The sequence below is a fragment of the Vigna unguiculata genome, chromosome 3 (genome assembly GCF_037176805.1).
Source record: "Vigna unguiculata cultivar grain cowpea cultivar isolate G323 ecotype 2 chromosome 3, ASM3717680v1, whole genome shotgun sequence".
NCBI lineage: Eukaryota > Viridiplantae > Streptophyta > Magnoliopsida > Fabales > Fabaceae > Vigna > Vigna unguiculata.
This window is the reverse complement of record NC_140794.1, coordinates 67,020,777-67,033,161: the sequence shown is the minus strand read 5'-3', so window position 1 is coordinate 67,033,161 and position 12,385 is coordinate 67,020,777. Positions and strand designations below refer to the sequence as shown.

The window sequence follows — 12,385 nt, the reverse complement described above, 5'->3', positions numbered from 1 at the left end:
AATTAATAAGTTAAAAAAAATTAAAACATAAGTTGTAACCATATATATGCGGTAAAATAAACAAAACATTCTTACAAGAAAATATAAAGAATATAGTAAACGCTTAATAGAAATATTTTAATAAAATAGGAATTATAAATAATTCAAATGTTCTGATTTGATATCTAAAAGCCGTTAGGAATAATGTTTCCAAGGTATTATTGTTCGCTTTAGAATAGCGTAAATTTCATCACAGTTTTATTCATAAATAAATGTTTTGAAGAATGAAAGGTGGTAAAAATATTTAAACTATGCTTGACTTGGACTTCTAAATAATGTAAGACTTATTGGATGTGACGAAACATTAAATTTACAATGTAATTAAAACTTAATGAAGTTAAAAATTAAACACACAATAATAAGGAACAACAACGTATGAATTATTTTTTCTTTATCTTGTTCTGGTTTGTATTTGTTTGCTCTTTATGAAACAAAGATGAATGTTTAAAATTAGAACTACAAAAAAAGGTAGATAAATAGTGCATGTTGTTCGAAGATTAGACTCATCGAGATGAAGCTGGAAAAGTGGAAAAGGAACTTACTATAGTTTATATGAATTTTTGTTTTGTAATAGCTTTTGACATGGAAGTATGGGATAATCTTCTCACTCACTGCATGGGAAAAAGCAAACCTACCACAACCTCAACAAAAAAATTAAATTAAAATTTGGTATCTCAAACTTTTTTTTACAGAGTTTGATCTTGGTTCAAGATATCCTAATTAACATTATTAGCCGCTGTTTTTTTTTAATCCGGCACTTGGTCAATTATTGTTCTCTTCGATAAACCTAACATTGCACTGTTTCAAATTTAAAGTATAAAACATTGATAAGCGATTCATATAAGTATACATCGCACGGTCTACATAGTTTGATTGTTTTAATATACATAATTTGTTGAAAATATTTTTATATGTGTTTGTTTTTTTATAAATAAAGAAAATGAATATAGTGGTATTAATGTTTAACTTAAAAAGTATATTTAATTAAATTATGTAAAAAATACAAAATACTTTTTTTTATGTTGGAAAAAACACATCATTAATTAAGAATATTACCGTCTTTTATTCTCGATAATCATTCTATTAATAAAAAAATAAGATAAAAACAAGAAATACAAGAATATAATGTGTAAATTCTAAATATGGAGAAAAACCACGAATAATCACTATATGCAAATTAAAACACTCTCTACCCTTTCAATCTAAGTATACTTACACTATTCAGAGCAAAAATTTAGTTACACCTCACAACATCATACTATAGGAGAATAAAAAAGTCAAACACTAGCTCAAAGTATCTTTGACTTGAGATAAGGAACATCATAGTCTTAAGATCCATTATATAGTCACTAACACTCATCCTATAAATTATCTTCGATGAGATGAAATTTTTCAAGATGTGTTATTTTCATTAGTACGATATTTTATCTCCAAAATTTAAACTTAATTTGATTTTCACATGAATGTCATGTGTATCCAACCAGGTCAGCTTGTGATTGATGCTTAATATGTGTATACTCATTAAAAAGAATAGTGTTCTTAACGAAAAAGAATGTTTTTAAAAAGAAGTTATAAAAACATATTTCGTTTTTAAGAAAAAAAAAAATGAAACAAAGAGGATGTTTTCCCTCTTATTTCGTATCAATTTAGCAATAAAGTATTTTTTTAGCAGGCTCCACGAAATTAAATTCAATTATTTTACCTTTCATATATCTTTTCTATCCATTTCTACTCAAAAACTTATACCAGAACCAAATAATTCGTTTTTTCTAAAACAAAACTAAATGAAGACGAAGAGCATAATCCAAAAAACAAATGTCTAAGTTCTCTTTCATAAATTGTTCAACTTTTTCTGTGTAATGAGATTCAGATATAAGAATTACTTAATTTTTTTTAAAACTAAGTCAACCTCTTCAATGTTTGTAAGTACAAGTCATGAATACATTAATTGTTTAGCATTTGGTTTATCTGAATGGTACTAACGATTCTTTCTGAGATTAAGCTACTAAACTAATATTAAACTTAAATAAATAATTCTTGCATATTCAAAGAATACAATAGCTACATGTCCTAATAATATCATATACTTAAATTGTACAGCTACAGGTCGTACTCAGCTTTAAAATATCTTCAGTACTTTACACAAATAATACTGTATATTTATCATTTTTAAATTCTCACTCACTTACTCCTTTTCTACAGTATCACATCATAACCACACTTTATGTATTAAATAATTATTACGCATTCCAACACTGTTATAAGTCAAAGAAGAAAATGAAAAAAAAAGACCAGTTTTTCTGCCATTTTTAGGTCTAATTATTTTACTATTTAATCATCTTAACAAGTGTAAATAAACCCACATGTTTGGATTTTGTTTTTTAAGAAATTAAATAAGAAAAGTATTAAAAAATAAATTTTAAATTTAATTCAATCATATAAAATTAATTTTGTATTTGTGTATATTATAAACTCATTTTATTTGTAGTCATTATCAATAAAATATATAATGCATTAAATTAGGTTAGTTTATTGATAGAATGAGTGTGGTTGAAAATGGGGCCTTTAACATTGATAGTTGAGTGTGATGACCTGGTGATAGCACACTGAATTGGCAATTCCATGATTGAAATATTCAAAAGAGGGAAGAATGATAAATGAAAAGAAAAGGATTTGGATACAAATAGGGCAACCAAGAAAGGGAAGTGTAAACAAACAAATGAATTGAAAGTGTGTTGAAGTTCAGAAAATGGGTACCCTTATCACCCTTTTTTGAGGACACTAGGATTTGATAGGGACGTGTAGGATTATAATGTTAGCTGGCGTTCCTATATAATTAGGGTGACCCTAAACAGCAAAGCCTTCGTCCTATGATATCGATTCTGTGGGAACGTGAAGCCCTGTTTCTAAAGCAAGTGTGCATGGAAACCCTAAACCTAAACCTAAACCACCTTATATATTACTTTCATTTTCAAACCCATCTTCAACAACCCTAAACAAATATTACTTACTAGTGTGAATGGATGAAACATTAGTGTATAGAAGGTTAAAAAAATTGAAGAATCATTCTTAATTTTTGTTCACTCTTGGCATAGATTTGGCACGTGAAGTGAGCAATGAAGAGAGAAAATGTGTATAGGAAGTCAAAAAGAGAATAACAAAGGTTGATGGGGGAGTCAACAAAGTGTGTAGAAAGTCAACGTTCTTTTCTGGGAATTTTCCTACTTCCATGTACTTCATTTTTTAACTATAAATTTCACCCACATCCACATGAAGTACACATTTCATCCATTCCCCTTCAACGATTTTAAATCAGATGAATTTCAATTTCGATATCAATATATTTTCTATAATATTAGTTAATTAAAAACTATTAAGTTTATAAATATTTTATAGTATTAACATTTAATAACAAACTATCATATATAATAAATTTGTTCAGTCTTGTCTTATAATAATTATCTGAATAAATCATATCATAATTTATGATTAAATAAAAAAAAAAAAACTCATCTCTAATTGAAATACATATATAGCATCAACTCATGTTAAACGAACGAATTTTACCACACTATTCAATAAGAAATTACAGCAGTTATAACTCTTTTAGATACTATAATAATAGTTTATATAATTAAATAATAATATAAGCAATCTTTAGGTTAGAATTATTTTGAGTATTAGATTCTGAGTTCATATATCATTCTCGCCATTTTTATTATACTTATAAGAACTAATATTATTTGTGTATCTTTTTGTATCTGTAATTTGAATTTTAAATTGTGTTTAACATATAGATTATTATTTTAATCTCTTCCTCCATTGATTCTCTCCTATCCTTGGTGCATAAATAGGCCACTATCTCCACTCACAATTCACCACCTTTCTTCTTCTTCTTCTTCTTCTTCTTCCACCTTCATTGAGTAACAGATATATCTATCTATAAAGATGGTGTTGGCTGCCCCAAAGGCAATGAAGAGCGAAGGGATTATCCCCAGTGAGGTTCCGGTGGTGGACTTCTCAGGCGAGAGGGCGGAGGTGGCGAAGGTGATCGTGAAAGCGTGCGAAGAATACGGTTTCTTCAAAGTGATAAACCACGGTATCAGCAACGAAGTTATAGCGAAAACTGAAGAAGCAGGTTTCGGTTTCTTTGGGAAACCGATGTTGGAAAAGAAAATGGCGGCACCTGCATATGGGTGCAAGAACATAGGTGTGAATGGAGACATGGGTGAGGTGGAGTACCTTCTCCTCAGTGCCACCACTGACTCCATTGCTCACATTTCCAAAACCATATCCACTGACCCATTAAATCTCAGGTATATCCATCATATGCATCATCTCTCTCTCTCTCACCACCATTTATATATTTACTGCATGTTCCTTTTTCATATCATATTTTTCAACAATTTCTTCTGCCAATTATCTCACCCTTTACCATTCCACAGATCCTAACTTTGCTCATTTCTGTTATCTCAAATACTATACATATTTATTAGCTGCATGCTATACTATACACGAAATTATCAGAACAGATTATAGTATCACATATTTAATAACATCTGCTCAAGTTTACATATTCAGACTTTAATTCATAATCTCGTAATAGTATTGAAGTGGTACGTATATTTATTTTTAACTTTAATATAATAACAAAAATCTGTATACACATGCATTACATAATACATACATATATAAATTCATCAGTTTATGCCATACACCAACCAACAATGTAGAAGTGGATTCGTTGTTCTTAGAGTAAGGTCTGAAGCTTAAATATCATTATCATTTGATGAATAGATATGATTAAAATAGAAGATCTTATTAAAATATTAGTTAATTTTTACTTAATGGATATCATGTATTATTTAATTTAATATAATATAGAAAGAAAAAAAATTGAAGCAGACAGTGTTACTAGCAGCGTTCAATGAATAAGTATAACGCTTTTGGAAGTACAATGGTGTGAGTTGTATCTGACTGGCCAGCAAAGAAGGGAGAGAGAATAATGGTTGCAATGTTTTCCCTTTGAACGTACAAGTCATAAAACTGAGTCAACCAATAACCAGTATTTCAAAAAATGGCATGTTGCAACTCATTATTCTGACATAATGCTACAACTTGAGTTGGTATTATCAGTGTTTTGACGATGGTATTCCCCTTAAGAAAGGGACAATTATAATTTTATTCTTGGTAACTAAAAAATTATATTTGTCTTCCTTACACAACCTCCAACTTGGGTACTTTTAAGGGAGTCGTCATGTGTATGATTATTCCTTACCTAAACACAATAAAAAGAAGAAGAAGACATGTTTATAGTTTTATAAGAAAAATAGATGTGAAGTGAATGTAGAGGAAATGTAGATATAGTTTTTTAAAGGGAAAAGTTAAAATAGAATTAGTGTGTGATATGAATGGGATGATGCAGGAAAAGGTTGAGTGCATACACAGAAGCAGTGAAAGAGCTAGCATGTGAGATATTGGAGGTGATGGCAGAGGAGCTGGGGGTCCCGGACACTAGGGTTTTCAGCAGATTGATAAGGGATGGTGAAAGTGACTCAGTGCTGAGACTCAATCACTACCCACCTATAATTAACAGAGATAAGGACAAGTCATCACAAATTACCAAGGTTGGCTTTGGGGAGCATTCTGACCCTCAGATCCTCACCATTCTCCGATCCAACGACGTCGGAGGCCTCCAGATTTCTCTTCCAGATGGGGTCTGGATCCCAGTCACACCTGACCCCTCTGCATTCTATGTCAACGTCGGTGATGTACTACAGGTACCTATCTCTATCTCTCTATCTTTCTCTCTCTCTCTCTCTGCATCTATCTATCTATCTAATCAAGAAACTAAAACTAACTCTAATGCATTTTCATTATAATGATGAGTTGTGAGAATAATAAGGTGAAAGGTTTAGTCTTTTGAACCCCACAGAAGAGAGAAGAGAACAGAACACAGAGGGTTGATTCGATTTGCAAAGGAGAAAAAAAAGGGGGAGTGGGGGGGCCTGCTTTGTATGCTGGCACAGAAAGAGAAAAAAAAATCTTAAAAGTTGATGGGAAGTGAAGTGAGGTGAAATGACATGGGAATCAATGTATTTTTTTCTTTTCTTTTCACTGAACTGAATTTGAGTCAAGGGGAACATTTGAATGAAATTAATGACAAGTGTAAGAAATGAATGATTGATTATGTTATGTGGGTGTTGGTGTTGTGTTAAGGTTATGACAAATGGAAGATTTGTGAGCGTGAGACACAGGGCAATGACGAACTCACACAAGTGTAGAATGTCAGTGGCATATTTTGGGGCTCCACCTCTGCATCAAACCATCGTTGCTCCCTCAGTTATGGTGACACCTCAGAGCCCCTCTCTCTTCCGACCATTCACTTGGGCCGAATACAAGAAAGCCACATATTCTCTCAGGCTTGGAGACACACGCCTTCAGCTTTTCAGAAACTGCAAACGCTGACCACCACTCACTCTCTTCCTCTGCCTCCCCATATCTGTCAACATTTTTTTCCACTCATTAACCCTACTAAGATAACCTACCTCTCTGTACTCTTTTCCACCAATCATCATAAATTCTCTTTCTCTTCTTTCCTTCTAACAAAAATTATCAATCTCTTACTTCTATGTATCTGCTATGCTAACTTCAACTACTACATTTTTTTTAACGATATTAATCTCTTATTTGTCCGCCAAACAACGAGTATCAAAATGTTTATGCAACAAAAAAATTGACATCAAACAAATACTGTCACGATTATTTGGACATATGGACAACCACGCTTCTGATGGCTATATATTTGATAGACAAACATTTCCCTTTTTCTATTAACTCTTCAGTTCTAAAGAAAGTTGCCAAATAGTTCAAAAATATTTATCTCACAAGATATATCAATCCTTCAATTAGCAAGATTTACAGAAGTACTTTGGTGGTACAATAACGGTTCTTGTAGAACTAGTGTAACTACAATTCAAATATATGAAACACAGTTATGCCATGCCACACATAGCAGGTGCAGTAAAAGTAGAACACTCCCAAGGCAAAGATATACATGACATGGAGTGAGTTACCCCGCATAAATAAATGATGCAATATAACTGTTATACTGTTATCTGTTGTCACCAAACAATATAAATAGTTAACATGCTAGTTCTGAAAAATGGCATCATCAATTATTGCAATAAATTAGTCACCAAACAATGGAGATTGTTGACGCTAAACAAGAAACTGAGACCTTGAAGCAAAACGGGAACACTTCCTTCTACCAGTTTTGCTTAGCATGCAGACACAGTTCTGAAGAAGTTCAAAATCCTCCTCCCAAAACAACAAGGAAGCCTTTTCTGGATATTCTAGAAGCATCTTTGAGGTCAAGAAACCAGCAATGGTCCATGTCTGCATCAACCGTGATTGCTTCCCAATGAACCTTCCATTTCGTGTGTCGTAATATTCGGGCCATTTATCCGATGAAAGCCTTTTCCCTGCTGAATCAACAGCCTTCTGTGCCAAGTCGGGCCTTCCCATCTTCATGCAGGCTAATGTGAACTGAAGTTTAAACATATCACACTAGTTAGCAAAAATAACAAAAGTCGATGTTAAATTTTCTGCATTGCCAGCTAATTAGAAATTGATTCAAATATGACTTTTAAATCCATGTTATTGGACGACATAAACATTCTGTATATGTTAAATCGTCATCGAACCAAGAGTAATTTACTTTATATATTTAGCCATAAAATTATCAGAAAACAGGAAGTAAAGAACTGTAAATTAATATAAATACCAAATGATATGTTTTAAAAGATAAAATTAATAATAGCTGTCATGCTAACTAATGCTAACTAGAAAAGTGTAAATATGTACTTCAATTTATCTTATAGGTATATTTTAGATTGAATTTATAAAAAAATGAAAACCACCAGTAGAAATCAGTTGACAATTTTTTTTTTGGAGTCCATTACTCTCTTCCTTTGTATAAGAAATAAATAAAAACATTTTTTTATCCTATTATAGCAAACATATGTGTTAATCGTCAACGTTTAGTGTTTTTATACCCTTAATTATTGTGAAATCTATTAACAAGACATTCACTCGTTTACGGTGAAAGTGGATGCATTCATATTAACCAACACGCACGAATTGGTTGAAAAAACTATAAATAGAATTTGGCCTTGATGAATTAAATATTATTAACTTCTTGTACATAAAACCAGAAGAAGTAATAAACAATCACAGGGATGACTTGATCCAAACAAATATACAACTGACCTGCCAGAGAAGCGTTGGCCAAGATCCTCCATTATGATATGACCAAGGGCTGCAAGCAGTTTAACAAATTATCATTAAAGTTTGTAATCTAGAGCAGGAGACATAGGAAGAGATAAATAGCAAACAAGAGTAAGGTAACAGCCAAAACCTTTACAATACAAGGAAACACAACTATCTCTGGCAAGATATTGATATTGAATCATTGACAATTTATTTCAATGGTTTGCATCACACAAATTGTTGACTTTTGCATCCAAGTGATTGTGCCAATAAACACTGCGAATTTCAAAAAAAAACAAGAAATTTAGAATATCCTTACGTGTTCTTGGGGTCACATCCAGTGATGATACGCCATTCCTCACTCTCCAGAGCTGGATAACAAATCTTGAGAGGCATTTGAGCAACAATATCATCCCATTTTGCTTCAATTAAATTTAAAATGCCCTGGTTTTGGCTTGTTGTTCCTAAAGAAGAAACAATGGCCCAAAGGTTTCCAAGTGTGAAAAACCTGAAGTCCATATGAGCAGGTTGCACATTACCAATGAAGTATCCGCCATCCTCGGATATCCAGTCCACTAGCCATGAAGGAATTTGCTCTGGATAGATGTTAAACTTGTTTACAGCATCAGTAGAATACTCTTCCGTCTTATACCGGTAGATTTCATTAATCTTCTTCATATCAACCCAATAATACTCTCTCATGTGAAAGCAGAGTGCACTCAAGCGATTACTAACAGCAGCCACCAGGCTCTTGGTTGCATCATTGACTATCAGCATCTCCCTGGAGCAGCGTAAAGCCGAGTAAAATAACGCCTGCAGATGTGCAAATCCACCCAAGGGAAAATTTATAAGTATAGAGACATATATTCAGACACCCGGTAACCAACATGAAAAAGGAGGGAAAGAGGATAGAATATTGAAGAGTCAACAAGGCCGCAGCCCAAAACTGATTGTAATCAAATTTAAGACTAATTGTACAATGATGTAGCAAACACTAGGTAGGTAGTAGATATTGAATAATGCACGTTTTGAACGTCAAACGCTGAATTAATTTTAATTTTCAATATGAAAAATTACATCAGTCTGTGCCCAACAATGAGTAAATGAAAATTTATACATTTCATACTCTCAACTAAGAGTTCTACGTCAAATAATTAGGTTTTGTTGAATCTCAATGACATCACTTGTTCTTGCTCAAATAATCTAACTGAGAATATGCTACTCTGCTCCAAATACAAAGCAGAAAAGCACATTCATATATTATCTATCAAGGAAAAAATTCCCTCTTTTAGTACTATACATTATGAAGAACAAAATAACTGATAATTCCTTACATGAATAGAGATAGTTAATATATTATCAATGAAAAAAAAAATCCTCTTTGAGTACCATACAATAGAAAGAGCAAATTAACTGATAATTCCTACTTGCTTATATAAATAGAGATAAGTAGTTATCAGCTTGCCTGGATCTCAAGAGGGTGACCATGAATGCCCATCCTTCTATCAATCATGCAGGAACCATCGGTGACTAATAGAGAAGGAAACATGTCAAATCCATCAGTCAGACACAGCTTAAGGATCAGTCTTATGCCTGTTTGGACATCCACTCTATCTTGCAAAGTATAGTCACCCGTTAATTTCCCGTAAGCTCTCAACAATATAATCCACCACAGACCTGTAACGGAGAATGTAGCATAAACTTTAAAATGTTGGCCTAAATATGATTTGAAAAATATAGATGTTAAGCTAATTTTGAATAAGAAAAAATATAGCAAGACTATATCCGGAAAAGGAACAACATAATAATGATAGTGTACGTTACATTTAATGCAATAGAAAATGTCTTAAGCTTCCACAACAACAAACAAGTTACCTGAATCGACAGGTGCAACACGTCCAATAGCTGATTCCCCAAAATCAGGATCCAAAACTTCCTCAAATGCTTCATTGCTACCGTCAAGAGGCACAGTTCTAACCTTAAAGCTTGCTGGCATCAACCCTTGACCTGGGCTGTAGCAGTCAACAGTCTTCTCCCAACTCTGGCAAACATAAACTTTTAATAAGAAACAAGTACACCAAAAGAAATTAATTCAAGTCCAATAAGAACATCATCTATATGTTTGTCGACAACACTTTAAATAATAGTCCTTCCCTCCCATTCGTTGGTTACATGTTAACTTAGCTTGTGAGTAGTGAAGCATTTACAAGGATTCTTTGTTTCTTAAGTTAAGAAAAACTGAAATAGGTTCAGTAGATGAGAAGCATTTAGAGAATGTTTGGCTTGAAGTTGAGAATCTCCAAACCAACGTTTGAGAAAAAATTTCAAAAAAGGGAAGATTTTGGCCAAACCATGGATTAGGCTTTTCTAACGTCAATCCCAACATGCGCTTTGACATTTCTTATGTAATGTCTAACATAGGATAATTTAAAATAAGAGGGACAATGAGAACTAGAAACATGACGTCTTATCTTTCTCTCGTTCACATAGAAGAAACAATCTATCCGTAAATTCCTTTGAAATATACAATATTGATGGATAGAAAAGAACATCTGTTATTTGTTATGCAGCATTAAAGCTAAATGACATTATCTCAACAGAGTATACACAACATAAATAGCGGTGTAGACATAACCATTATGTAGAAGAACAGAAAACAAGTGTATGCAGAAACAATCTAATTGAGCAATTAAGGCCAAAACATACCTGCAATTGCAATGTGTGAAGTAGAAAATTCTTGACAATTTCCCCTTCACCATTGAGCAAAAAGGCAAGCGCTGATGGAACAAAATCACGGATAAAGACTTGATCATAATTCAGCGGTTGTTTGTCAGCGGAATCATTAGCTGCAACGGTCCCAACTGGATTCCCACAGTATGTGACGACAGCATCCCGAAGCAACTTCCAAGCTTCCCTTTCAACCTCAGAGTCCTTGCTCTGAACCTTATTCTCACTCAAATCCTTCAAATTATCTAAATTGACATTTGACTCACCACATGTTTCTTCAGATACTTCCTCCAATACACCTTGATCAGTCTCAATTTTTTCAATTACCAATGGCTTCACATTCAAGCCGCTCTGAATGTAAATCTTCTCAAAGCTCGTGTCATGAGCGTGAGAATCAACCGATGTAGACTGGTTTCTAAAATCCGACGCTACATGCGGTATCAAGGACACAACCCTAGGCCTAAAACTACCAATATTGATACAAACACTAGTGCTAAAATCCCTAGCAAGACCCCAATTCGAACCGGAAACACTAAAATCTCTCCGATTCGGTTTGATCACATTTATGTACCCTACAATCTGAGTATCACAGGTATTATATCTATAGCGACGGGTTGATTTGTGATGACCTGATCTGAACAACAAGCCCCTGATCGCTGAATCACTGAACTTGGTTGGAGAAAACCCAAAAACCGATGGACTTTTGTAGTTACAAAAGATTCTACAACAAGGCCTCATGGTAGAGATTCCAATAGAACTACCACTAGTCATTTGGTAAGAGCAAACACCCACAGCCCAGAAAATGAAACCACTCTAAGCTATTAAAAATCAAGACTTTTCCTATGTTCAACACCTTATGTATATCCCAATAAAACCAACGTATATATAACAAAGAATGATTACAATTATAAATCTAGAAAGGGAAGATTCTAAGTTAATAACTAAAAGAATGGTAATGGTAAAATTTACAGTGATTTGTGGGTTTACTTACTGTTTGAGAAGGCGATGAAGAGATCGAATGATTTGAATTAGAGCGAAAAAGTGTTTGAGATATGAAGAAATGAAGAACGGAACTCACAACAACCATTTATAGGCACTTAAGAGGAAAGTTGGGGAGGAGAAAAAGGACAGCTTCCCAAATTGACGAAAAGTGTAATTACGTCACTGTCCCTCGCACGTGCTGGGATTACCCCTTTGAGTTACCACACATGATTTTACACTAATACCCTTGTTCGGTTCAATGAACTAATCCGATGTTGGGATGACAACGGGTCGGGTCGGACACGGATATTATGATACCCGTACCCGACCCGTTAAAAAAAAATTTGCACGTTACCCGTCCGTTTAT

General features: G+C 33.3%; 2 protein-coding genes across 2 annotated transcripts; one reads left to right on the top strand and one right to left on the bottom strand.

Moving 5' to 3' along the window:
- Positions 1-3,786: 3,786 nt before the first annotated feature.
- Positions 3,787-6,730, top strand: GA2OX4 (gibberellin 2-oxidase 4). The gene is made up of 3 exons (XM_028059768.2): positions 3,787-4,355; positions 5,465-5,819; positions 6,259-6,730. The coding sequence occupies exons 1-3, from the start codon at positions 3,988-3,990 to the stop codon at positions 6,505-6,507; spliced, it is 972 nt and encodes a 323-aa protein (XP_027915569.1). The 5' UTR covers positions 3,787-3,987; the 3' UTR covers positions 6,508-6,730.
- Positions 6,731-6,917: 187 nt separating this feature from the next.
- A/N-INVC (Plant neutral invertase family protein) lies at positions 6,918-12,099 on the bottom strand. Its single transcript, XM_028059766.2, has 6 exons — positions 11,017-12,099; positions 10,186-10,351; positions 9,776-9,987; positions 8,630-9,123; positions 8,311-8,359; positions 6,918-7,587 (listed from the first exon to the last, which is right to left on the bottom strand). Exons 1-6 carry the CDS (start codon positions 11,806-11,808, stop codon positions 7,261-7,263), a joined length of 2,040 nt encoding a protein of 679 aa, XP_027915567.1. The 5' UTR covers positions 11,809-12,099; the 3' UTR covers positions 6,918-7,260.
- Between the last annotated feature and the right edge of the window lie 286 nt (positions 12,100-12,385).

Excerpts from the sequence above, each read along its gene's own strand:
- GA2OX4 (XM_028059768.2), top strand. The coding sequence starts at position 3,988 with ATGGTGTTGGCTGCCCCAAAGGCAATGAAGAGCGAAGGGATTATCCCC. Across the intron at positions 4,356-5,464 it reads ACTGACCCATTAAATCTCAG|GAAAAGGTTGAGTGCATACA; the intron begins GTATATCCATCA and ends GGGATGATGCAG. Across the intron at positions 5,820-6,258 it reads ACGTCGGTGATGTACTACAG|GTTATGACAAATGGAAGATT; the intron begins GTACCTATCTCT and ends TGTTGTGTTAAG.
- A/N-INVC (XM_028059766.2), bottom strand. The coding sequence starts at position 11,808 with ATGACTAGTGGTAGTTCTATTGGAATCTCTACCATGAGGCCTTGTTGT. Across the intron at positions 9,124-9,775 it reads GTCACCCTCTTGAGATCCAG|GCGTTATTTTACTCGGCTTT; the intron begins GCAAGCTGATAA and ends GCACATCTGCAG. Across the intron at positions 7,588-8,310 it reads GGCCAACGCTTCTCTGGCAG|TTCACATTAGCCTGCATGAA; the intron begins GTCAGTTGTATA and ends TTTAAACTTCAG.